The 22,760-nt window shown below is 51.1% G+C and overlaps 1 protein-coding gene across 1 annotated transcript in view; it reads right to left on the bottom strand.

Moving 5' to 3' along the window:
* Nucleotides 1-22,760, bottom strand: part of SLIT1 (slit guidance ligand 1) — a 151,029-nt gene that overhangs the window by 108,855 nt on the left and 19,414 nt on the right. Inside the window, exons 2-4 of the mRNA XM_070432588.1 lie at nucleotides 21,801-21,872; nucleotides 19,616-19,687; nucleotides 14,503-14,574 (exon numbers count right to left, since the gene is read on the bottom strand). Of these exons, the coding sequence (XP_070288689.1) occupies nucleotides 14,503-14,574; nucleotides 19,616-19,687; nucleotides 21,801-21,872 (216 nt within the window). The remainder of the gene's footprint in view (nucleotides 1-14,502; nucleotides 14,575-19,615; nucleotides 19,688-21,800; nucleotides 21,873-22,760) is intronic.

Here is a 22,760-nt window from a genome sequence, read left to right as displayed (position 1 = left end):
GCATCTCAAGACATAACCCTTTGTTGCCTGCCCTTAAGAAAAACCCCCGAGAACTGACCGTCCATGCCCTGGGGAGGGATGCCCAGGGGAGGGGTAAAGAAGGGTGGTGGCTGGCGAGGCACTCCAGACCCTTGGGTGGCTTCTGAATTTCTGGGGTCCTTGGGGTGATGGGATTTCATGTTGGATGGGACTCTAGGGCTGGCTAGCCTGAGGCGTCAGCATCTGCATTTGGCATTGGTGATAAATAAAGAATGGGGACACACGAATAAATCATATTCTGAAAAATAAAAACAACCCACCTCATTCTCAAATGAAAATTAAAAGCAAACCGTCTCTGTCGGGCTTTGCAGAGTGCGGAGGGCATGATTTGCGCACCCTGAGGGCTGCTAAAGCTGCAAAATGAGCAGAAAGGAGCGTTTAAAAAAGCTCCTAATCTCCAGCTTGCAAGGTCTGGAGCACATTCTTGTTGTATAAAAGGCAACGCAGTGTCCTCGGGGCATAACGTGGCATGCCCGGGGCGGTGGCTGAGAGAGGCGCCTCACCCCCACCTGAGCTGATGTTCACAACAGGCTGGGGGATTGGAACAGATTGAACAGGGCCAAGTCCTCCCTGTCAGAGTCAAAACGGGTAACTGTCAAAGCCTCAACAATGCCTGATGCTCTCCGAGTTAAATGAGCTGTAAAGACCAGCGTCGTCTAACCTGGTGCACGCAAAGGCCAAGGAGAGAAAGAGGAGCCTTTTTGCTGACTAAGCTCCAGTCCCCTGGGTCAGCCTTAAAAACAAGCACATTTTTTTTTTATTTCTTTAAAAATAATGTTTTTCTCCCCCTAAATAATACAGGGAATTCTTTACAGAACCTCGCAGTCAGGAAACATTGGGCATTAACTGACTCTCGGTGTCTTCACAGCTCACTTCTCTTGGTAGAAAGAACTCCAGCGTGTTTGCTGTCTAGACCCAGTTCCTGGCATCTCAGTCCCCTCTGGTTGCCCAGTTCCCTTTGTTTGAAACAACAACAACAGAAAATCAAACTACAAATCAAGAACCACCTCTGGAAATTTCGCTTGAACCTGTTCTAAGGATGGAATGAGGTTAAGAGGCTGGCAAGCGGATAAGGGAAAGGCAAATGCTTTCTTTCTTCCCCGAATTTCCTCCTGTTAGAGAGACTAGGGCTGACCTATCAAGAAAAATAGAAGCTTAACACTTCTTGATGGTTTACCCCACAGAATGTGGGCCAGAATTCTTATGTGTTCCTTGCTCAGCAAGTTCAAGGAGTTCCTTTTCAGACGATAACACCGAGTCAAAGCAAGATTAAGCAACTCCCCCAGGTCAACTAGGCAGTAAGTCGCTGAGCTGTTGCATTTCAGAGTCCAAACTCTTAACCTGTGTGTGATGCCTGATCCTCAGCCCTGGTTATCCCGGCAGCACAGGGGATACCTGGGAAGGGCAAATGAAAACTGTACATACCAGCCCCCTGCGGGCCTCCCGGTCCCCTGCACCTTCAGTAACGCACAGCTGGCACCGGCATCACCTCCACCCTCAGCAGATGGTGCATCTCAACGAGGGACGCACTCCTGCGGGAGCCCAGGGGACAGAGCCATTTGCAGTCTGTGGTCAATGTTCAAGCGGCCAGTTGTCCACAGCCTTCCCAGAGGGCATCTGAGTTCTCACACCACGTCCAGCTGGCTGTGAGAGACGCTATTAAAAATCATCGATAAGTGAGTTCCGGCCTTTGCTCGCACCGTTTCTGTGAAGACCTGCCGAAAATGATTTCTTGTTCTTTGTTTCCCATCAACAGAGTTAATGACTTGTAGGAACTGACTTGTTTTTTCCAATTGCCTTTAGAGATTCCGACACCCAGGTGTAGTGACCCCTTTCGACACATCTGCAACAGGAGATGGATAGCATGGGGAAGTTTATGTTTGAACAGCTCTGTCATTGATATGTGTGTATTTGTCCCTGTGAAATATGATTTTTCATTTTTAATGGTTTTATTTACATTCCTTTTTCTTTCTTTCATTTCATAGGCACTGGGAGGGGAAAAGCCAGGCTACCAAGCAGCCATCAGATTCTCACAGCTGATCCCCATCACCCACTTGAGAAATCAGCAACCACAGAACCACCAGTCAACACTCCAGCCAAGCCCTTCACCAAATCTAACTCATCCTGATATCCCCGCACCCGACAAATGACCGCACGCAGCAGGCCTGTAATACGCTGGACGGGTGAGTGAACCCATCCATCCAGGGGAGGGAGCCAGCCCCGGGTTCCCACTGCCAAGCTGAGGAAGTGATGCCCAGAGGAAGGCTGCCTCTCAGCCAGGCAGCAAGGGGGGCCCCTTCAGAATTCCCCTCTCCTCAGACACCTAAAACCAGCTGCTGCTTCGCAAACATCAGCCAGGAATCAGATGAAGAATCCCGCCCACAGCAGAAGCCTGGAAAGCGAGGTTCCCATGTGTCCCCATCAGATGCAGCAACGCTTTAATAACACTCCAGACCCACGCCTGGGGACAGGTGTGCCCCTTCTATCTTTCCCTAAAGGTTTCCTAAAGGTTATAAAGAGGAGAATTGGTCTCTCTCTCTTGCTCGCTCATAAACAGATAAAAAGTCATGTTGCTGTTTTGTTTTATTTTCCAAGAAAAGAGTATTAACTTGATCAAAAACAGTTGGTCTGTGACGGAAAATTCAAATTCCCACCGACAAGCCACCATTCTGGGCTCCGGGATGTCCCTGGTTGTTTAGGAACCTCATGAAAGCCATAAAAGTCCAACTACAAACTGCTGAATGGCTTCCTCCCAGAGCCCCCAGTAATAAATCCTGTCCCCTTTGAGAGCTGACATGTCCCTCGGAGTCTCCGAGAAGAGGTGGGCAGGCGAGTTCCGGGCGATGAGGGTCTCAGAGTCTCCATCGAGGACACCGGTGGGCCCAGGGTGGGGGGTGGGGGTCTCTGTGTGTCATGTGGTGCCGGGCGGTGACGCCCAAGAGTTGGCTTGGGTGCAAAGCTTCTCAAAGGTGAGTGCCCTGGGGTGGTACCAACTGTGCAGGCAAAAGTGTGTGTGTGGCAGGGGAGGTGGGGGGGGGGGTGTTCACAGGAGGGTCACATCACCCCTTCTTACTCATGAGCAATGGACACCTCGAACCTCTGTCTGGGGCACTGGCTCCTGTAGAGAACGCTCTCCTCTCCGGGGCCCTGCGTGCATTTCCCTCCCAGCCCTCTCCCCTGGCCTCAGCCCTGGGAGTGAGAACATCTCAGGGAGCGTGAAAGAGTGGCCCCTGTCCCCCTGCCAAGGGGATGTCACGCCACCAGAATTTATGCGCCAGCTTTCTTGTACCAGCTTTTCCCAGGTTTCCTCCCCACCCATTACTGCCCCATTAGTTGCCATGTGTTTCCCCCTAACTGTCACCAGTCCACACTGCCTCTTTGTTGCCCTGCAACGTTCTGGCCCGCCCTCCCCAACAGGGGCTGAGCTTAAACTTCCCATTGTCAAATATTTCCTCGCTCTCTCCTGTCCCCCCTGCCCGCCTCCGCCAGGGCCCCCGAGCCTTTAGTAGGACACACCCACCAAAGGGCATTCTCTGCTCTGTGTGCACAGCACGAGTGGGCCCCCAGTTGCCTGGCGCCCCTCATCTGCCGCAAACACACTTCCCCTTCTTATTGGTATTCAGTCCATACCTTCCTTTCTGACCTTCCCTGCGTGGCCTCCTAGATCCACCGACAGAAGGCCCTTTGTTGAGGGAGCAGAGGGTGTAAACACCAGGGCTCCGAAGACAACGCCTCGACTTCAAAGGAGAAATGAGTCATTGCTCGTCGCTGGGGTGGGGGGTCCAGGAGAGCGTTGAGCACCTCCAGTCTCGGGACAAACCTTCTGTGTCCTTTTACGGATCAGACACTATTTCCAAAGCTATTCACTGATTTCTATTGTTCCAAATTTGACTCCAAAACGTGGGCCAGAATCCGGGGTCTGGTAAATATTTTGCTCCACAGTTTGCTGGAAGCACTTTGCTGGAAAGGATAACTTCCAACACTGGCTCAGGCCCGGGCCTTCCGGGCTCTCACGTCTGCCAGATTCTCGCGTCTGCAAGCAGATCATCCATCCCAAACACCATGTGGACCCGGCCTCCCCCCGGCTCACGAGTCCTCCAAGGGTCCCTGATTAGACAGCTCTGCATCTAAAAGCACCGAACCCATCAAAGCCAGGCTCCCCCATCCTCTCAGACACACAGTCCTGCCTTGAACTCTTCCAGGGACCAGGTGACAAGCAGAGCAGCCCATCACAGAACAAGCCTGCCTTGCACAGAACAAGGTCCACCTCCCCACACCTTCCACCACGGTACCCAGTTCTGCTTCTGAAACAAATGACTCCCTTGTCCTGTTGACAGCCCTTCACATAGATTTGAAAATTACTCTCCGAGTTCCTGTCCATTTGTTTTCATCACACCAACAGCCCCAGGCCCCTTGGCTGTATCTCCCATGAAGTAGTTTCCATGCGGCTCCTGATGTTAGCTGCCCTCCTCCGCAGCATGTTTAATGTTCTCCCCACAACCACCTACCACAAAACACAGAGCCTGGTACTGAACACTGTTCTCTGGATGTGCTCAAATCAGCACGGCCTAGCACAGGCCTGTCCCCTCCCCTGGAGCGGATGCCTTGCCTTTATTAATTCAGCCTAAGGCGACATTCACTCTTTCGGCCACTTTACCACAGGACTCATCCTCAGCTTGAAGATGACATAACAAGTGCTGCCAAACCAGGCCTGGCCCATTCGGTGCTTTCAACACCATCTTCATCCTTATCAATATTTAATTTCACCCAGTTCCTGGAGATCTTTTTCAAGCTTATTTCCGTCGTTTTGGGTATAATGGCCACCTCTTTGTAGTTTTGTGCCACCTGCAAATCTGCTGAGCGTCCCTTCTGTATGCTCATCCAATTCATTAACAACAGTGATAGAACAGGGTCCAGAGATGCTAATGACTTGCGCAAGGGATCCCAGCCAGACGGGGACAGAGCCAAATCTCGAACACAGGCGTCCTGGCTCTCAGTGCTCATTTCCATCACACTGCGCCAAAAGGCCCAGACCCCTCAGCGTGCTCGCTCCCCACCCTCCACCGCCCCCGCCTCCTCACTGGTCCACCCTGATTGTAGACAGGAAAGTCTGGCTTCCCGGAAGGAGGCTGGGGAAACTGCCCCCTCGCTGAAGGATCCTGGGTTGTCCAAAGAAAGAAGAGGTTGCAGGAGCAAAACTCTCAGGCAACAGGCTAAGCTGCCTGCCAACCCAAGACGCTCTAGCTCAGGGCTTCTCCAGGGAGTCTCTTGAGTAGCTCACCCAGCAAACCAGGATTGAGAGAGCCTTTCTCCAAAGATTACACACAGATGGCCAACGAGCATATAAAAAGATGACCAATAGCACTGATCATCAGAAAAATGAAAACTAAAACCACAATAACATATCCGCTCATACACATTAGGACAGCTACTATCAAAAACACAGGCAGAAAGTAAGTATTGGTGAAGTGGTGTACCCACTAGGGAAAACAGTACGGCAGTTTCTCAAAACATTAAAAATAGAACTATCATAATATCCCACTTCTGAAGATATATACAAAAGGATTAAAAAGAGGGTCTTGTAGAGGTATTTGCACATCCGTGTTCATAATAGCATTATTCACAATAGCCAAGAAATAGAAGCAACTCAAATGCCCATGGCAGATGAATGGATAAACAAAATGTGGTGTGTTCATACAATGGAATATTATGCAGCCTTGAGAAGGAAAGAAATCCCTTCACATGCTGCAGCATGCGTGAACCTTGAGGACATCATGCTAAGTAAAATAAGCCAGTCACAAAAAAAGACAAACACTATCTGATCCCATTTATTTGAGGTGCCTAAAATACTCAAAGTTACAGAGACAGAAAGTAGAATGATGGCTACCAGGGGCTGGGGTGAGGGAACTGAAGAATTGTTTGTGAGTACAGAGCTTCAGATTTGCAAGATGAAAAAATTCTGGAGCTTCTTTTCATAATAATGTAAATATACTTAACACTACTGACCTTCTGATGCCAAGGTCACCTGAAGTCCCAAAATAATAAAACCATGTGTATGTTCTAGGAAGGCCTTTTGATAATAAGAGCCTCAACATGAAAGCTAAGATTAGATTAAGCAGAGATCGATCAAGAATTCATAAAGAAGGTAATGCACCCTACCCAAGTGTTTATTTCTTTAAATCTTGCACTTAATAGACCATGAGTCTAAATGTAACGAGTTATAATTTACGTTAATATTCATGCCAAGTTAATCTAATAAAGAGACCTACATTATAGTCAACTCCTGAGGAATGCATTCTGAGAAAGAGGCTGTAGAAATTCTTCTTCCATTTATATGAAGTCTCTATCTCATTTTCCATCCATAAAACCAAAGAAAGATGAGGCTGCAGGAGCAAAACTCTCAGGCAACAGGCTAAGCTGCCTGCCAACCCAAGAGTGAGCTGAGGCAAAATACGAAATGCGATAAGGAGCTCTGCCTCCCACAGAGAAGACAGGCAGGCCCTGCTCTGAGACAGGAGACCAAGCGGCAATCAGGCCCTCACCCCCTGCTCAGCCTGGAACCTCCTGCTGAGGCTGAGGAGAAAGGAGCCAGAGAGGCCCACTGGCCTGGGGCAACTCATGAGGACTTCCAGGACAGCAGACTGTCCTCTTTGTCCGAGTCGCGTGGCTGGGTAGGGCATGCCCGACCACCCCCCGATTCCAGGATGACTATCTGGGTGAGGATGGCATTCAAAGCCCTTATGCTGGGTGCGCCATACAAATCACCCCTAATCTTCACAACAGCCCCAACCCCTCATTTTACAGTCGAGGAAATAATGCAGAGAGGTTAAATAATATGCCCAGAGTCCCATAGCTAATCAGTTACCGTGATCACTGGAGCAAAGAGAGGACTCGGTGCCAAGGAGCTAACTCCAATCTGCAGAGCTGGGAGAGGTGCCCAGACGCCCTTCTTCAGTGTCTGCTTGGGGCTGGGATGGTGTGTGTACTTCACTCCACAGCCCCAGGCAGGGAGGGGCCCAGCTGGGCTTTGGTCACTGAGGGGTGGCATCCTCCAAAGGGAAGACCATGTGGCAGACGGGATAATGGCCCCCAAAGAGGTCCACATCCTGGCCCTGGAACCCGTGGACATCACCTACATGGCAAAAGCAGCTTGGCTGATGTGGTTACATAGGAATCTTTTCCCGCTTCCCCTGCCAGACTGGGCAGGGACCCAGGCCTACCCATGTCCTTGTTTCCCCAGCACGAGGGGGTTTGGCAGGGCCGGCAAGCGGTGTCTTTCTGGTGGCGGACATTGTCCTGACGGCCCCGGGAGGAGTGTAAACAGTGCCTACGCTTCGTATGAGCCACCAGTTCCTCCCTCCCTTCTCTGATTTCTGGGCTCGAGGCTTTCCCGGTCTGTGTTGGGCCCCAGCAACTGCCTGACCTTTCTCTGCTTTTCTCTATTTGCAAATGTTCAATATCATAGCAAAATTATTTAGGTAACTTTTGAAATGGTTTTTAAGACATCCTCACTCCCCTACAACTTTTTCACAGCAGCCCCCACCACCCCACCTTCCATCCACGTACGCCTCTCTGTTCAGAACCTTCTGGATGCCATGAATTCAGTTGGCTCCATGCTGATCTTTGTAACACTATAGGAGGGGACGGCGGCTTTTCATTCCTTGGAGCCTCTATATAAAACGTCCCCAGCAGGGCTCATTCTCTGGGATGACCCATCGCCCACTCTTCCCGGCAGGCTCTGCCGAGCCTTGAGTTCCCAGTATCTGTGAAGGCCTCTGAGGCACAGGTGGGGGTGGGGGGTTCAGGGGACAGGGGCTGCGGTGAGGACATCAGTCCATGCTGGGAGCATCAGCCGCTCTGGCACAGGGATGTCAATCTCAGGCTGGCCGCCTCTCCCGCAGAGGTTCCTGGGCCAGCCCAGTGGGACTCTGGCCTTTTTCACTTGAGCCTTGACAGCACACACGGATTTAATGATTGGAAAGCACTCTGCGAATCCAGGGTGCTCCATAATTGATGACTCACAATCCCCAAACTGTTCTCTGCACGGAGGCAACGCTGCTGCCCTTGGGAGGGTCTTCGTTAGTGTGGCTCTCACACCAGAGCCAGGCTGGGTGGAGGCAAACAGGGGCTCTGCCCAAAGAGGGGTTCCCTGCTAAGACATGGCAACATGCTGGGCATCGCTTCTCAAAGTGCGAGCCAGATAAAGAGGGGCTTGATGATCATGCAGATTCCTGGGCCCTTCTCACCTACTCACTCAGGTGCTCAGACGATCATGCCCTGGAATCTGCATGTTAAACTCCCCCAACTGCCTCTCACACACACTCATTTGAGTTCTGATGGTTTAGAGGGGGGTGCATGAGTCTGGGGTCAGGGGCCTGGGTTCGAGTCTCAGCTCTGATCCTTACTGCCTGAGACCTCAGCAAGTTACCTGACACTACACCCACAAGATCTAGGTATTTCCCTAAAAAAGTTTTCAAGAGTTTCCGGACATGGTGCACATGAGTGGGTTAAAGGGACTGAAAATCCCCCTTTATGTGTCTGACCCAGCACTTTCCCAAACCCGAGAACCGGGGAAGCTTCTCTCCATCATTCATGCCAGAAACATCCCACAGACTTGGTGTCTCATGAGACTGAGCTGGGGAAACTCCTTTCTGGGAAAAGAGAAGTCTGGAGGGTGAGCAACAGCATCTGAAGGTGGCGGGTCTGGCAGGAAGGAGGCCCCGGCAGAGAGAGGGGAGGCCACAGGCGCCCCCTCCCTCACGCTCGGGGCCCTCGGCTGGCTCAGTCCCGCAGATCTGCTGCCTGGAGTGGACATGGCACAATAGCGAGGTCACCTTCCTGTGCCGGGTAATTTCCCGCGGAGGCAGGACATCCATTTTTAACAGCTCTTGGTTTCAGCAGAGAATGCCCTCCCGCCTCTGAGGGGAGCTGGGGACCAGGATGGGAAGGGAGGCTTTGTTCTTCTGACCAGTGCTGACAGTTTAATTAAACCCAGCTCGAGACGGGGTCGGCAGGGTCAGGCATTCTTCAACAGGGCTCCTGCGGAATATCACTTCCCCGCCTCTCCAGCCACCGGGGCCCTGTTAATGAGTTATCCTGGTCCTTCCAGCAGGGATATAAATAAGGGCAAATAAATGCCCTGGGCTGCCCTTAATCACCCACCCCCACCCCTTCCGGGACCAGCACAGACACAAAGCTTGATGTTGTCGGGATGCATATTGGTTTCAAGGCTAAAAAGAAGCCCAGAGGAACTGCGTGTCCAGAAGCAGCTTCCGGATGAGGAAGGGAATGCAACCAGCAAGAAGAGGGATATGAGGCCGAGGGAGACCCCTCCTCAGACACGCATGGGCTCCACACCCAAACGTGGGCTTTGCTGCTGTAAGGGAAGCAGTCAGGTTCAAACACATCTGACACCTGTGGGCATCCACGAAACAACATCCCCACATTCTCAGGTGATGCAGCTGACCCCAAAGCCAGGTAATGGACCACCAGGGTATAACCACCGCCGCAGAGGAGCCGGGTCCAGCCAGGGAAACATCTGCCCCTCAGCCCACTCCAACCTGCTGGGAGTCAGAGGATGGCAGGTAGCTCTCAAACCCTCACCTGGGGAGAGGCAGTGCCCCACCAGTCTCTCTCACAAGCCGTCACCCCAATAGTATTCAGCACCTAGAATAGTGCCTGGTCCATAGGACGCCCCCAGGAACTGCTGTATGAATGGGTGAGCAAGTGGTGGGTAGATGAACAGAGGTGGATAGGGGAGAGGGGAGGAGGGAAGGAATGGAGTGGGGTGAGAGTTGAGTATATGGGCAGGTTTATATGTGGGTTGGTCGGTGGGAAAGGAAAGGGCGAATGGGTGTGGGGCTGAAAGGATAAATGGGCGGTTGGTGGGTAAATGAGAGGAAGAATGGGTAAGTAGGCAGATGAATAAGTGGGGATTGTTAGATGGGAGGAGGGGTGGGAGAACAGGGAGGACAGAGGGATAGGTGGATTGACTGGTGGCTGGTAGATGGGTAAGTGGGAGTACAGGTGAGTGGGAGTCGGGGTGGGGGTGGGTAGATGATAGGTAGGTAGATGGGTAGGTGAGTAGGTAGTGGGTGCAGGAGGTGGATGGCTGGTGAGTAGGGGGTGGATGGATACGATGGAAGGACGAGCTTTAGCGTCAGACAGACCAGAGTTTACATTTGCCTCAGCCCCTTGGGCATGTCGAACCCTCTGAGCTTGGCAGATTCCCTTTGTCAACTTCCTGAGCCTGTGCAATGGCTGTCCCAAGCCACGCTCCAGCTGCTGCCCGCACACCAGCCAGCAGGTGCCTCCACAGGTAAACCTAAGCCTCTCATTTTAAAAAAGCCTGTTGGGGGAGGTTCCTGCAAAGCGAGAGGATGGCTCCGAGTTAAGAGAAGTGAGGCTGAATCACACAGGAAGTGGAGGCAGGACCTGACAGTGGACTAATGCCCAGAGGGAGGGTGTGGGATCACCTTGGGCGCCTCTTCGAGTTGGGTTTGCCACCCTCTGAAGCAATTCCCATATGGATTCATCTCACATTTCTGAGCATCTACTGTGTTCACACCCAACATGAAAGCAGGTTATACCTCTCTTGAATCCCACAAGAGCCTGAGAGGTAGATGTTATCTTTATCTGATAAAAGAGCAAATGGGGCTCAATGGGGTTCAGGGAAGCATTCCAACACTACGCATCTGGCATTCACTTGAACTCAAGCTACAGAGGCTTCTCGTTGCTTATAAAAACTGGGAGGTCTCCTGCCATAAAAATAATGCATGCTGCTTATAGAACATCTGGGAAGCACAGAAAAGAAAAAGTCACCCAGAGACAACCCTGTGGGTATTTACAATCATGTTTATGTGCATTCTTTAGAGTGATTTATTTCGTGGTCATATTGTTAATACAATTTTGCATCCTGGCTTCTGATATCACAAACACTTATCTGCATTACTTATGTCTTTCATTAAGGCCATTTTTGATGATGCTATAAAGCTTCCATCAAGTAGATACAGCTTAATTCACTTAATCATTCCCCCAAAGTTAGACATTCAAATTGTTCTATATTCTTTACCATATTTGACATTTCAATATAAACAGTCTACATCTCAGTATTCTACATAATGCTGCAAGGAACATGTTTGTGCCCATGTTTTATCATTTCTCACGACAGATTCCCAAACGTGAGATTTCTAGGGCACGGGTTAAGCCCACTTTCAGGCTCTCTAAGGACCTTTGAAGGCCTGGTCTTGAATTCCAACCCTATCATCAAACTGCTCTGTGGTCCAACACGAATCACCTCTCTGGGCAACAGGTTCTGCACAAGGAAAGAAATAGACAGACTAACCCAACACCAGGGGCAATAACCAGTTACAGAATTTTAACTCCTGGAAGCCTCACAGACAAAAGCAACCGAAATGTGGACCCCACCACCTGACACACTCTGTGACCACACCTTCCCCTGAACATTTGGTCTCTCAGACTCGGTTTCATGCTGATTTAGCATAACGGCCTCTGCAGGAAAGCCAATGATTCGCTCCAGATGGAAAGGATTAGTAATGGGTCTCTCAGAGCAGAGGGAAGGTCAACAGGTGACAGACCAGAAAAGAGGCACTGCCTTCCCCCGTTCCCTGCCTCCTAAGGGAAGGGCGGGCTCCATAATATGACTGCAGGTGACCCCACAAGCCCCTACACAGCTCATTGGCCCCGGCGCGATCTCTTGACCTAAGGTGAGCCAAGCGGGTTCTTTCCCCCAGAAACCTGCGGTTGGACCTGAGACATTGGAGGGTCTGAGCTCCAAGGTCACAGAACGCAGGAGGGGAGTCAGCACTGTAGCCAACCAAAGGCAGGTGGAGCTGACATGCTGTCCGTCAGCCCAGGACACTGGTCTGCAGGGATGAGTAGAATAAGGTAGCCATTAAGAAAGGACTGGAAATATCGCTCACACTCATGCCCAGTCCCAGCTGTACCTCGCTTTGTGTCCTGGGGAGCCAGTGAGTCTGCTGGTTGCGCCCTTACACTAATACCCCACCCTTACTGTCTGTTTCTGGAACCAAGAGTGTCTGAGTGCAGCTCAGCCAGACCACTGGGAGAGGGAACAGAGATGTTCTGAAATGCCTGATGCTCAGGTCGATAAAATGGGGGTGGAGGGGTGGGGCAAAGATGAACAAGGTAGATAGATAGATAGATATGTGAAATATATATAAATACACACACACACACACACACACACACACATATATATACACACTGTATAATGGAATATTATTCATCTTGCCATTTGTGACAACATGGATGAACCTTGAGGGCATTAGGCTAAGTAAAATAAGCCAAACAGAGAAAGACAAATACTGGGTGGCATCACTTACATATGGAATCTTAAGGGCTCGGGGATGGGGAAAAGGGAGAGGTTGGTCAAAGGGTACAAACTTTCAGCTATGAGATGAGTAAGGTCTAAGGCTCTGATGTATAAAAGGGAGAACACTGTATTGCATAACTGAAGTCTGCTAACAGAGAACGTAAATGTTTTCACACACAAAAAGAAGATAAACATGTGAGGTGATGGATGTGCTAATTAACTCGATGGGGGAGTCTTTCACAATGTATACATACTAGTATGTCAAATCACCACAAAGTATGCTTCAAATAGCTTACAATTTTATTTGCCAATGATACCTCAATGAGGCTACAATTTTTAAATAAACAAATTTTAAATAAAGTAAATGAAGACTATCAAAGCAGGGGCCCAGAGTTTGGCAACGTTCCACTCCACACAGGCTCTGACCCTGGGTGGTGGCTGAGGGAAAGGAGCCCAAGTGGGCACATCTGCCCAGAGAGCGAGGGCAGCAGCTGGAAAGGCTGAGAGGCTTAGGAGGAGGGAAAGTGCAGAAGGAGACCAAGAGAAGAGACGTTCAGGATGAATCGTGCAGAGAGAAGAGCTGTGAAAACGCTGCAACAGCCAGTGGGAGAAGGGACGGGAGGCACTGGCGCTGCTGGGGCCCAGGCCAGCCGCCTGCCCGTGAGCAGCAACAGCATGGACCTTGTGCGCCAGCCCATGGACTGCACGTTACAGAGATGTCGGGGGATGCATCTGCCAGGAAGCGTTCTGTGCCTTCAGCAGTTAAGTAAAGAAAAGAAAAGCGCACCGCCTGCGTGTGCCTGGCACCACGTCACAGACAGCCCAGCTCTCGCCCAAGGGTGACAAAGACAGCCACGGGGGTCATCGCTGAGGGTCACTGTGAGAGGCCTCCCGGCCAGGAGGACAAAGAAACAGAAAGCGACCAGACTAAAACATTAGAGTTCCATCTTACAGACAAGAACTTTTAGGCAGAATCAGGTGACACATTCTGTAGACCACTGGGCTCATCAAGAAGCCTGGTAATCATGACAGAGGTGGGAAGAACGGGCCCCTCAGCACGCAGGTAGCCCCAGGTGCCACCTCCCACCGAGCCCCTACCCCCTCAGTCTCACCTGCATCACTATTGCTTCTTCCTCTGCGAGGTGCTACCCGGCAAGCGTCAGGAGGGACCAGCTGCCCAGCATCTCACGCGGTGCAATGGTGTTTCAGGTTTTTAATGACAACAGCTAAGGGCGCTCAAAAACCTCCCAACTCAAAATTCAAAAACCCAATGATGACCCTTCAAAAATCTAACCAGAGTTTATGATTGTTCTAGGTACTTACAGAAAGCAAAGCTGGGGTAGGGGGTGAGGGGGAGCCATAAATTATCAGAAAGCAAATTCAGGGCTCAAAATTTAAAAAGTGTTTCTAACATGCAGACTTTTCAATAATGGAGCTGATTGCCCCGGGAGGTGGTGCACGCCCCATCACTAGAGGCAGGCAAGCAAAGACTAACGGACCCTGTGCTAAGGAGCTGAAAGAGATTTCTTAGATAGGAAGGTCCTGTTTAACCCAAGATCCCGCGGAATGAAATGTATGGTAGAACAATCACAGACACGCTTGGCAAATCATAAGGCAGCAGAACTAGCCACGACCCTTAAAACTTGAAAGAAGTACATGTACAACAAATAAAAGTATGACATTACACACATTAACAAGGTCTAAGTTAACAGACCCTATTACTTGGAGCTGAAAATGGAAATGTGCCCAGGAAGGACTTAGCTGAAAGAATGAAAATTTGACCCACGGCAGGTTACCAAAGGCAGTGAGGGATGGGTATGAATGTCCACCCTGCGACGCCGGGCCCACCCCCAGAGCCCTGCACTGGCAGAGGCAGCACATGGGACGCGGTGACCTTCAGATTCGGTCAGGTGCCTGCCATGGAGAAATGGCCCACACAGCACCTTCCGACAGCAAAGGCCTGACCTCTGAGACCCTGAGCAGTTCCTCCCCGTGAGGAACATGGGGGTCACGGGAAAGCCCCGACCCCACGGACCAAACCCTCTCCCTCCCACAGGGTGAGGGATAAGAGCCCAGAGGGAGCTTTCTGGCCTCCGAGCATCACTCACAGCCTGGACAGAGCCTGGTTATGCTGGAACAGCAGTTCTGGTAACGTGTGCAGCTGGTTCCGGTTCAGTCGTCTGCAAAAGAGAAGAGAGGTGGAGTTGGGGATTGCCGGGGGGATCCAGGAAGGCCGCAGGGCTTTTCAGAAAGCACTGGATTCGGAGTCAGAGAACCCAGGGTTCAAATCCTAGCACAGTCGCTGTGCAACCCCAGGGAAATCACCTTCTTTGGGCCTCAGTTTCCTCATCTATAAAGTGGGAGTTCTGCCATCCAACACTTGGGGAGGATACGAGCAGAATATCTGTGAAAGCCCCCCGCCCCGGGACCTGCCATGGAGAGAGTGGGCGGGCAATAATAAGTAGAGCACCTGTCCTGCCATTACTTCCTCCCATGCCCATCAGCATCTGCTCTTACAGCTGCAGGACCCTTTGTGATCTAAAAGGCCCTGATCGACCTCTCTCAGTGTGTGAGTTGGATATCTGACCACACATGAAATATGAGGTATATCCCAACGGGGCAGGACTGGTCGCATGTTTTGTTTTGTTTTAAGAATTTTTATGAGCTTATTTGAGCCAAACTGATGACATACACTGGGGAGCAAGATAGCAAATGCTCCCTGGACACACGTTTCTGGCTCTTTATTGTTCTTATGCACATTTGGCTCAGTGGCAACTCAACTTTTATTGTTTGCTTTTAGGCCTTCTTTCAAAACAAAAATAGCTTTATTGATTTTTTTAATTATTTATGGAAATGCATGCTTAATATCTTTTAAGGCTTCAAATAGTAGAAGAAAACATATTCGGCCACTTTTGAGTTTCTGACTCAACAATCTGTGGGTGTCCTTTCATGCCAAACAACAGAGAACGACCCCTTCATGTGTAGTGACCGACTGCTTATGGTCACCATTCCTCTAGTGGTGGACGGACAACTTTTCAGTGTAATAGAACAGGTGCGAGCAGGCAGTCTGGGTCTGGAATGCAGCCTGACGAGAAGACGTGCAGAACGAACCTGGACTCGTCCCAGGGAAGCAGCAAAGTTTACCCAGACTTATCTCGCCACCTTAGACAACATGCTCTTTTTTTTCCTCATTTTCTAAAGTGCTGTTGACATACACTAGTATATTAGTTTCAGATGTACAACACAGTGATTAGACATACATGTAACTTACAAAGTGGTCACTCCACTAAGTCTAGTACCCACCGCTCATAGTTATTACAATACTCCTGACTATACTCCCTATGCTGTACTTTACATCCCCAGGACTAGCAGGCAACTAATTCTCTGACACTGGGGTGTTGGCCGCCAGCCCATCAGGAGATGTGACACCAGTAAACTATGGAGCCTTGATACTCACACTGTGGCCCCTGGACCACCTGCAGGGGCGTCACCTAAGAGTTGGTAAGAGCCTCACCATCTCAGGCTCTCCCCCAGGCCTATAGAGTCAGTCTGCATTTCAACAGGATCCCCAGGCGGCCTGCGTGCTCGGCGAGGTTGGAGCAGCACTGGGGTAAAATGCAGCCCCTGCCCTCCATCTATGGCACAGTCTGAGTTTCACACAACCTCTCCTTTGACAGATCTAGACAATGATCAACCAGCTCAGCAAAAGCTCCCTTTTGCTGGGAGGGAGGAAGGAATGTAATTCTATGTGGCTGGCACTTTACCTCCTAGGAGTCACCCTCTGTCTGCTATGTGAGAGAGATACCATTTCCCAGCACAGTACAGGCAGTTAGACCGGCTGGAAGAAGCGTTACCTAAAGGACCGGCTCCTAGGAAAACGCATCGCTGCTTCAGAAAAAAGGGACCACCAAGAGAATCCTTAAGGCAACAGTAGACCTCAGATGGCTCCAAGTTCCTTAACCTCCTCCAATAAATTAATCCTGTGTTTACACTGCCTGGTAATCACTGGTTTTTGTTTTGTTTTGTTTTCCCCCCCGAGATGTTCTCAGTTTTCCAGCTTCAATTTCTGAAAAACACTTAAAAGGAAAAGGGATCTAATAACTAGTTAAGTGGAAAACCAAAGGACAGGGAGGTGCGGGCCTGCAGGGAGCGAAGAATAATACCCTGGCAGCAGTGGCTACCAGTCCATAGCAGCCTCACCGTGTGCCGGGCACCAGAACAGATGTTTTATAGGCGTCACCTCCCGTCGGAGGAAAGACAGAATAAAACGGAGGGTTTCTTTCTCGATGACAAGGCCTTAGGTTCACACACACGTCTTCTGGTCTCCTCCTTGCAACAACCCCACGGGGAAGGCGTCACCACCACCATCGTGCCACATGGCTTGGTCTTAACAAATGCTCGGGACGTGTTTGTTGACTCTGCTGCCTGGCCTCTCTGACATCAGAGAAATTACGATGTCCAGAGGTGAGTGAGCCCCCGATCACCTCCAAACTCCCCAGAGGTGAGGTTCTGAAGTCTGCCTTTCCCCCAGCTCCCCATCCTGGCTGCCTCCACACGACAGGCACATCGACGACCCCCACTCAGCCAGCTGAGGGTGCCTGAGCGCTGCACCCCCTCCCAACATCAGGCCCTGGCACCCGAGGCACCCCGATCCTCATGGCCGCAGAACCGCACGCGGCTGCTTCTGCACTCAAGTCTGTAACTGCTCACAAGACCGGTGATGTCTGTTCCCAAACCTGTTTAGCCAGAGGTACTTATAATTGTATAATTGAATGAACTGTTACATAAACAAACCAAATACCAGTGCGAAAAGAGAGAGTCATCTCTATGAAAACTAAGCTGAATGCTTTGAAAGAGTCCCTAAAAGGGAAGCTGCTAATTAAAGGGCTGTTGGATTACGGAAAAGACTGCAGGGCAAGAGGATCATTCAAGAAATTCAGGATCCTCCACAGCTTGCTCCCAAGGACCCTTCAGAAATCTCACTCACCCTAGAGAAACCAAAACCAAAAATCCTAAGTAAGGTGTACATGTGTGGTTTAGGTGAACTCCAATCAGCATCTCATAATAAAAAGAAAGGGTTTGGCAAAAAGAAAAAAAAAGGAGGGGGGTAGGAGGGGAGGTCAATAAGTGCTCATTTATATGTTATAACTTAAAATGAGATGTTTACAGTATGTGTCATGTTTATGACTCCCCACTTCATCCAACTTTTATGATTAACTGATTCACCACTGGTCCCCGACAAGTCCGAGAGGGTGCCGGCCGTCCACAGCAAGCACTGGACCCCCAGGGACAGAGCAGCCACAAAGAAAGGAACTTGGAAAAGGACAGAAGGGACAAAGTCTGCAGTGATGTCGTGACTCAAAAAGTAGGGCCCTGCCTTGGATGGCAGAAGCAGGCGTGATGAGAGCCACAAGGCCCTGTCTGAACCCCAACCCACCCTCTCTCCTCCTCTGGGGCCTGGCAGTACCCAAGCTGAAGCTGGAATGGGTTAGGTCCGAATCAGCCCCTCATAACCAGGTCACGAGTGGAGTATGTTTTGTTCTGAGCCCTTTACACATCTGTTCAGCTGGGGGCTCCTTGTCACCCAGGTTAGGGCTGGCTGAGGAAGGCCAAGGAAAGGTCACCTTGACCTGCAGGAAGGCACTGAGACAACCCTACCCTTTCCCTTTCATTTAATACCTTATTTTCTTTTATATAAAAGAGAAAAGGGAGGTATTAGGACATAGCCATTAAGAGCTCAGGCTTTGGAGGCTACATGGTCCCAGTTCTAATCCCCTCTCCTGCATGTAATCACTTAATAATCACTTCATGAGGCAAGTGCTTAACTTCTGTGCACCTCTATTTCTCATCTGAAAGATCCCACTGACCCAGTGTTGTTTCAAGGATTTAAGGAGATATTGGGGGCGAGGGGCAAAGAGCTTATCTTGGTGCCTGGCAGAGAGTAAGGCAATCAATAGTAGCTATTATTATAAACTCATTGGGAAATCCATAAAAATATAAAAGCACAAAGAATAAAATTAAAGTTACCTGTTAACCCACCACTCAGTGCAGTGAGAGTTAATATTGTCAATTCTTTTCCTCCTCCTGCATTCTGTACACATACAAGTTAATTTTTATTTACACAAATGTCACTTCCTGCCTTTTCCACTTAACATTATATTGTGTGTACATTCCCATGGCTGTGATTGTTCTCCCAAAGTGTGATTTTATGGCTATGTTTCCACCAGAATGGCTGTTGCCAATTTTTTATTGTATTTCAATAATGTACAATGAACTTCTTGATATATACATGTTTTTAGCCATGTCTCTGATTATTTCTGGCTCAAAAGGCATGAACAATAGAGTTCTTGACACCTACATACAAACCACTTTGCCAAAACATGAGATTGGGCCCTGGCAGGGTAACCCAGTTGGTTAGAGCATCATCCAGATGCACCAAGGTTGTGGGTTCAATCCCTGGTCAGGGCACATACAATTGTCAACCACTGAATGCATAAATGTGTGCAACAACAAATCAATGTCTGTCTGTCTGTCCGTCTGTCTGTCTCTCTCTCAAATCAATAAATAAAATTTAAAAGAAAAATTAGGTTGGTGACCACCCTGAATGTGAGTGCCAATCCCCCCCACCTCACCCATTCCACGTGCCTTTTTCCCCCTCATTATTGCCCATCTGAAATGCAAAAATTGATCAAGACACATTTGCAAACTTGAAAGCCCTGTAAGGAACAAACCATCCAACTCCGAAATGTGTCCACCTTCCAGTGTCTGTGCTGTGGCCCCGAGCACCCAAAACATGACTCCTCAGGTGCCCCAGGGCTTCCCTGATGGTCCCCTCCACACACCAACGCTTCCCTGAGGCCACACACATCGGTGAACAGTGTTTACACCTGGGTATGAGATTATAGGAAGAACTCTCACTTCCTCGGTAATGTGTGGATTTTTTGCCATAATGCATTTTCGGGGGGCGGGGGGAGGAATAGCTGCATCTAGAATGTGGGATGAGGACAGTCTCCAGCTTTCTCTCTACTGTGACCTCATGATGATGCTGTGACCATGTCCACGCTGCAGCTGCCCCTGGCTCCTATCAGCAGGCGGGAGGCAGGCTGGGCGTGCCGTCCTGCCCCTGAGCACACACCCCCTTGGCCACCAGGCTCAGTCGGCTCCTGTGCCTTCAGAGCCAGCCTCCACCACCCTCCTGAGCCCACACCCACAGACACTTACAGCCGCTCCAGCTCCTTCATGTCGTCCAGAGCCCCCCGTTCCACCACTCCAATCTGGTTCTCCATCAGCTGCCTGAGGAAGCAAAGAGACAAAGACAGCTACAGCATGTTGGACAAGGACTCCTGGAAACAGCTGGCACAGGGAGTGAGACAGGAGCTGTGCCTGAGACGAGTGCAGATCTGAGTCCGGCCTGAGCCCACAAAATTTCCTCACAACGTTGCCAATTCCCAGCAGGGACTCCTCGGCACACCCAGCCTCAACCGCAAGATGTGCTTCCAGCCCCAGCCCCGTGCTGATCCCTGCATGGCAGAAGGCCACAGGACACCAGGGCACCAGGTCATTGCTCCAAGGCATGCTCGGGAAGCCGGGCCCAGGCAGCAGGCAGCAGGGGCTGCTCTGGGCTGCAGGTGCACATGCCCTCCTTTGGCCCAGAGAGTGAGTTTCCAAGGGGCAGAATGGACAGAATGGGCCAGTAGCAGGGGGAGGGGATCCGGTGCCAACTGGGCAAAGCCCACACATGCAGCACATTCTGCAGTTGGCAGACGACACCCCCTCCGCCTGCACCCCGACTCTGCCTGGCCCATCTGCTGCCAGCTGAGCCACCTGGCTCCATGGGGCTCTGCACCTCCTCATTGCCAATGCGCCATGCAGCCCAGAGCGTCCAGCTGGCGGACAGCAGTTTTTGCCAACAGATCGCCTGTTGCATGGTAATTTTTGAGGTTGTCAAACGTGTTTTTCTCCCTACACGTTCCCTTCTCCACTCTCCAGCAGGTGGCTTATGTGCTCCCACATGCACCGCAGATGAGGTTTGAGACAGGGCAGAGGGCAGAGACGGCCACCACCCACTTCTTTTTCTCCACTTGTTTCCAGAACCTATGCTACTGAGGAGCTCCCAGTGTAGACCTGGGTGGGGAAGAGGGGGACAAACCAGGAGGAAGGGGCACTTCCTCAGGCACAAAAGAGATTTCTGGAGCCTGGGATGGGTCAGAGATCAGTGGGCGATAGCTATGACCCCAGAGAGGATCAGCCACAAGATCCCCAGTTCCTCCAAAGACCCTCAGAAATGAATGCAAAGCAAGTAGTTCTGACAGAACTGAGGCCCCAGGGCCCTTGCACTTCCCTGGGAATAAGGGATGAGGGGTTCTATGACTGTCTGATGTTCAATGCATCAGGATGCATGCCTGGCAGGCTGCCTCTGCATCAAGATCAGCAGAGAAGGAGAGATGAAGAAATCAACACCCTCCTGGCCCCTCACCCCTGCCCAGCATGACAGAGGAGGTGCTGCTGATGGCTCCTTTCCCACTGCCTCCAATACCTGCCGCTGTCAAGCAACCCAGGGAAATCGACTCTACCCTCAAGTGCTCTCAATCACCTGCCCCTCAAGCCAGGGGCAGCCCCTTGCTGGGGAGTTTTCTGGGCCACAGGTTCAAGAGAACTATGGAGACTGTTATAGACTGAATTGTCCCCGCTCTCCCCCACTCTTCCCAGATATTAATGCATTGAAGCCCTAACCCCGATGTAACTGTATTGGAGACAGGGCCCTTAGGGAGGTCACTGAGGTTAAATGAGGTTATAAGGATGGGGCCCTCATCTGCTAGGACTGGTGTCTTTATAGGAAGAGACATCAGAGCTCTCTCTGTGCACACACAGAGGACAGGCCACCTGAGGACACAGCGAGCGGCTGGCCGGGAAGAGAAGCCCCACCACAAATGAGCCCTGATGGCACCTTGATCTTAGATTCCTTGCCTCCAGACCTGTGAGAAAATAAATGTATGTTGTTTATGCCACCCCATCTGTAGCGTTTTGTTAGAGCAGCCTGAACAAAGACAGAGACCTAAAGATTCCGCATGGTCCCTCGGTCTTCCCTCACCCCAGGAGACAACCGGTGGACAAGACAGCCCCATCTGCCCAGCCCAGGTCCCGCCAGGCAGCCACCACCGGTGCCTATGCCATCACCCAATTTTTCATCCATGCTGGAGGCAGGGGCTGCTCCGGGTCAGGACTCACCATCACTTCCACCCCACCACCCTCAGGGTGTCCCAAGACGGACTCCACGTGGAGGAGCCCAGCCTGCCTACAACCCTACAACCCTACTACCCACAGCCAGGGCTCTGCCTAGGACACACAGGCCATTGCCGAGGGAGGGGACGGGGAGGTTACAAGCAGGAGCAGATCCCATACTCACAGCACCCGCAGCTGCTTGAGCCCTGCAAAGTCGTTCTTATGGATCCGGGTGATGTTGTTGCCATTGAGTTCCCTGGTGGAGGAGAGAAGAGAAGGAAATGGTGAGCTGTGCAGGGTGGGTCCCCAGGCCGGGGCCCAGATCCAGGCTCCTTCGCTCCCTGGCTCAAGCCTGACATCTGACCCGTAGGGTGGGTGCTCCCCAGCCAAGCCTGGGGCCCTCGAGTCTATGTGGAGGCCCAACAAGCTAGGGGCTGTTGGCAGCAGATGTCCAACCAGCAGGAACGCACAAGGCTCCCTGCTGGGAGTTCTGCTAAACCCAACACGGAGCTTTGCCCCTGAATGAACTCAGTCTAGTTGAAGAGATAAGACATTAACACACGAAAGAATTGGAAAAGTAGCCAATTAGAAGCTATTTAGGTGGAATCCTTGCTGAACGCCAGCTTCCTCGTCTATGAACTGGGGATAATAACTCTCTCATAGGGTTTACATGAGGCATAAGTAGGGAAAGAGTACGGCCTGTGGTTTAAAAGGACCCCCTTGGGGACTCGGTTTTTGTCATCTGGTGGCACTGGTTCCTGTGAGCTGTCCGTATTCTGAACAGGAGAGAGTAGAGTGGGCCATGCCATTCAATGGAAACTGAGGAAGTGGGACTCAAGCTGAGACGGACAGGACAAGGCAGATCTGCAGGGCAGGAGGGTCAGGGAGGACATTCAAAGAGGGAGAACACCCAGCAGATCCATGGGGTGGGGGTGGGGGGACAGGCTGAGAGTCAGAGCCGAGGGAAGCAGAGTTGGAGGAACGTGGGTCCAGACCACAGAGGGTCGGAGAAAGCAGAGGAGAGACAGGGAGCCAGTGAGGTCTCTGAGCAGGAGCCTGCCCTGAGGTCAGCCCTGTAGCAAGAGGAGGGTGGGAGGCAGCGGGAGGACTGGAGGGCAGGGCTGAAGAAGAGAGGGAGCCCACT

The sequence above is a fragment of the Myotis yumanensis genome, unplaced genomic scaffold (assembly GCF_028538775.1).
Source record: "Myotis yumanensis isolate MYYU_CA2020_CCGP unplaced genomic scaffold, mMyoYum1.0.hap1 SCAF_13, whole genome shotgun sequence".
Taxonomy (NCBI): Eukaryota; Metazoa; Chordata; class Mammalia; order Chiroptera; family Vespertilionidae; genus Myotis; species Myotis yumanensis.
This window is presented reverse-complemented; position numbering and strand designations above follow the sequence as displayed.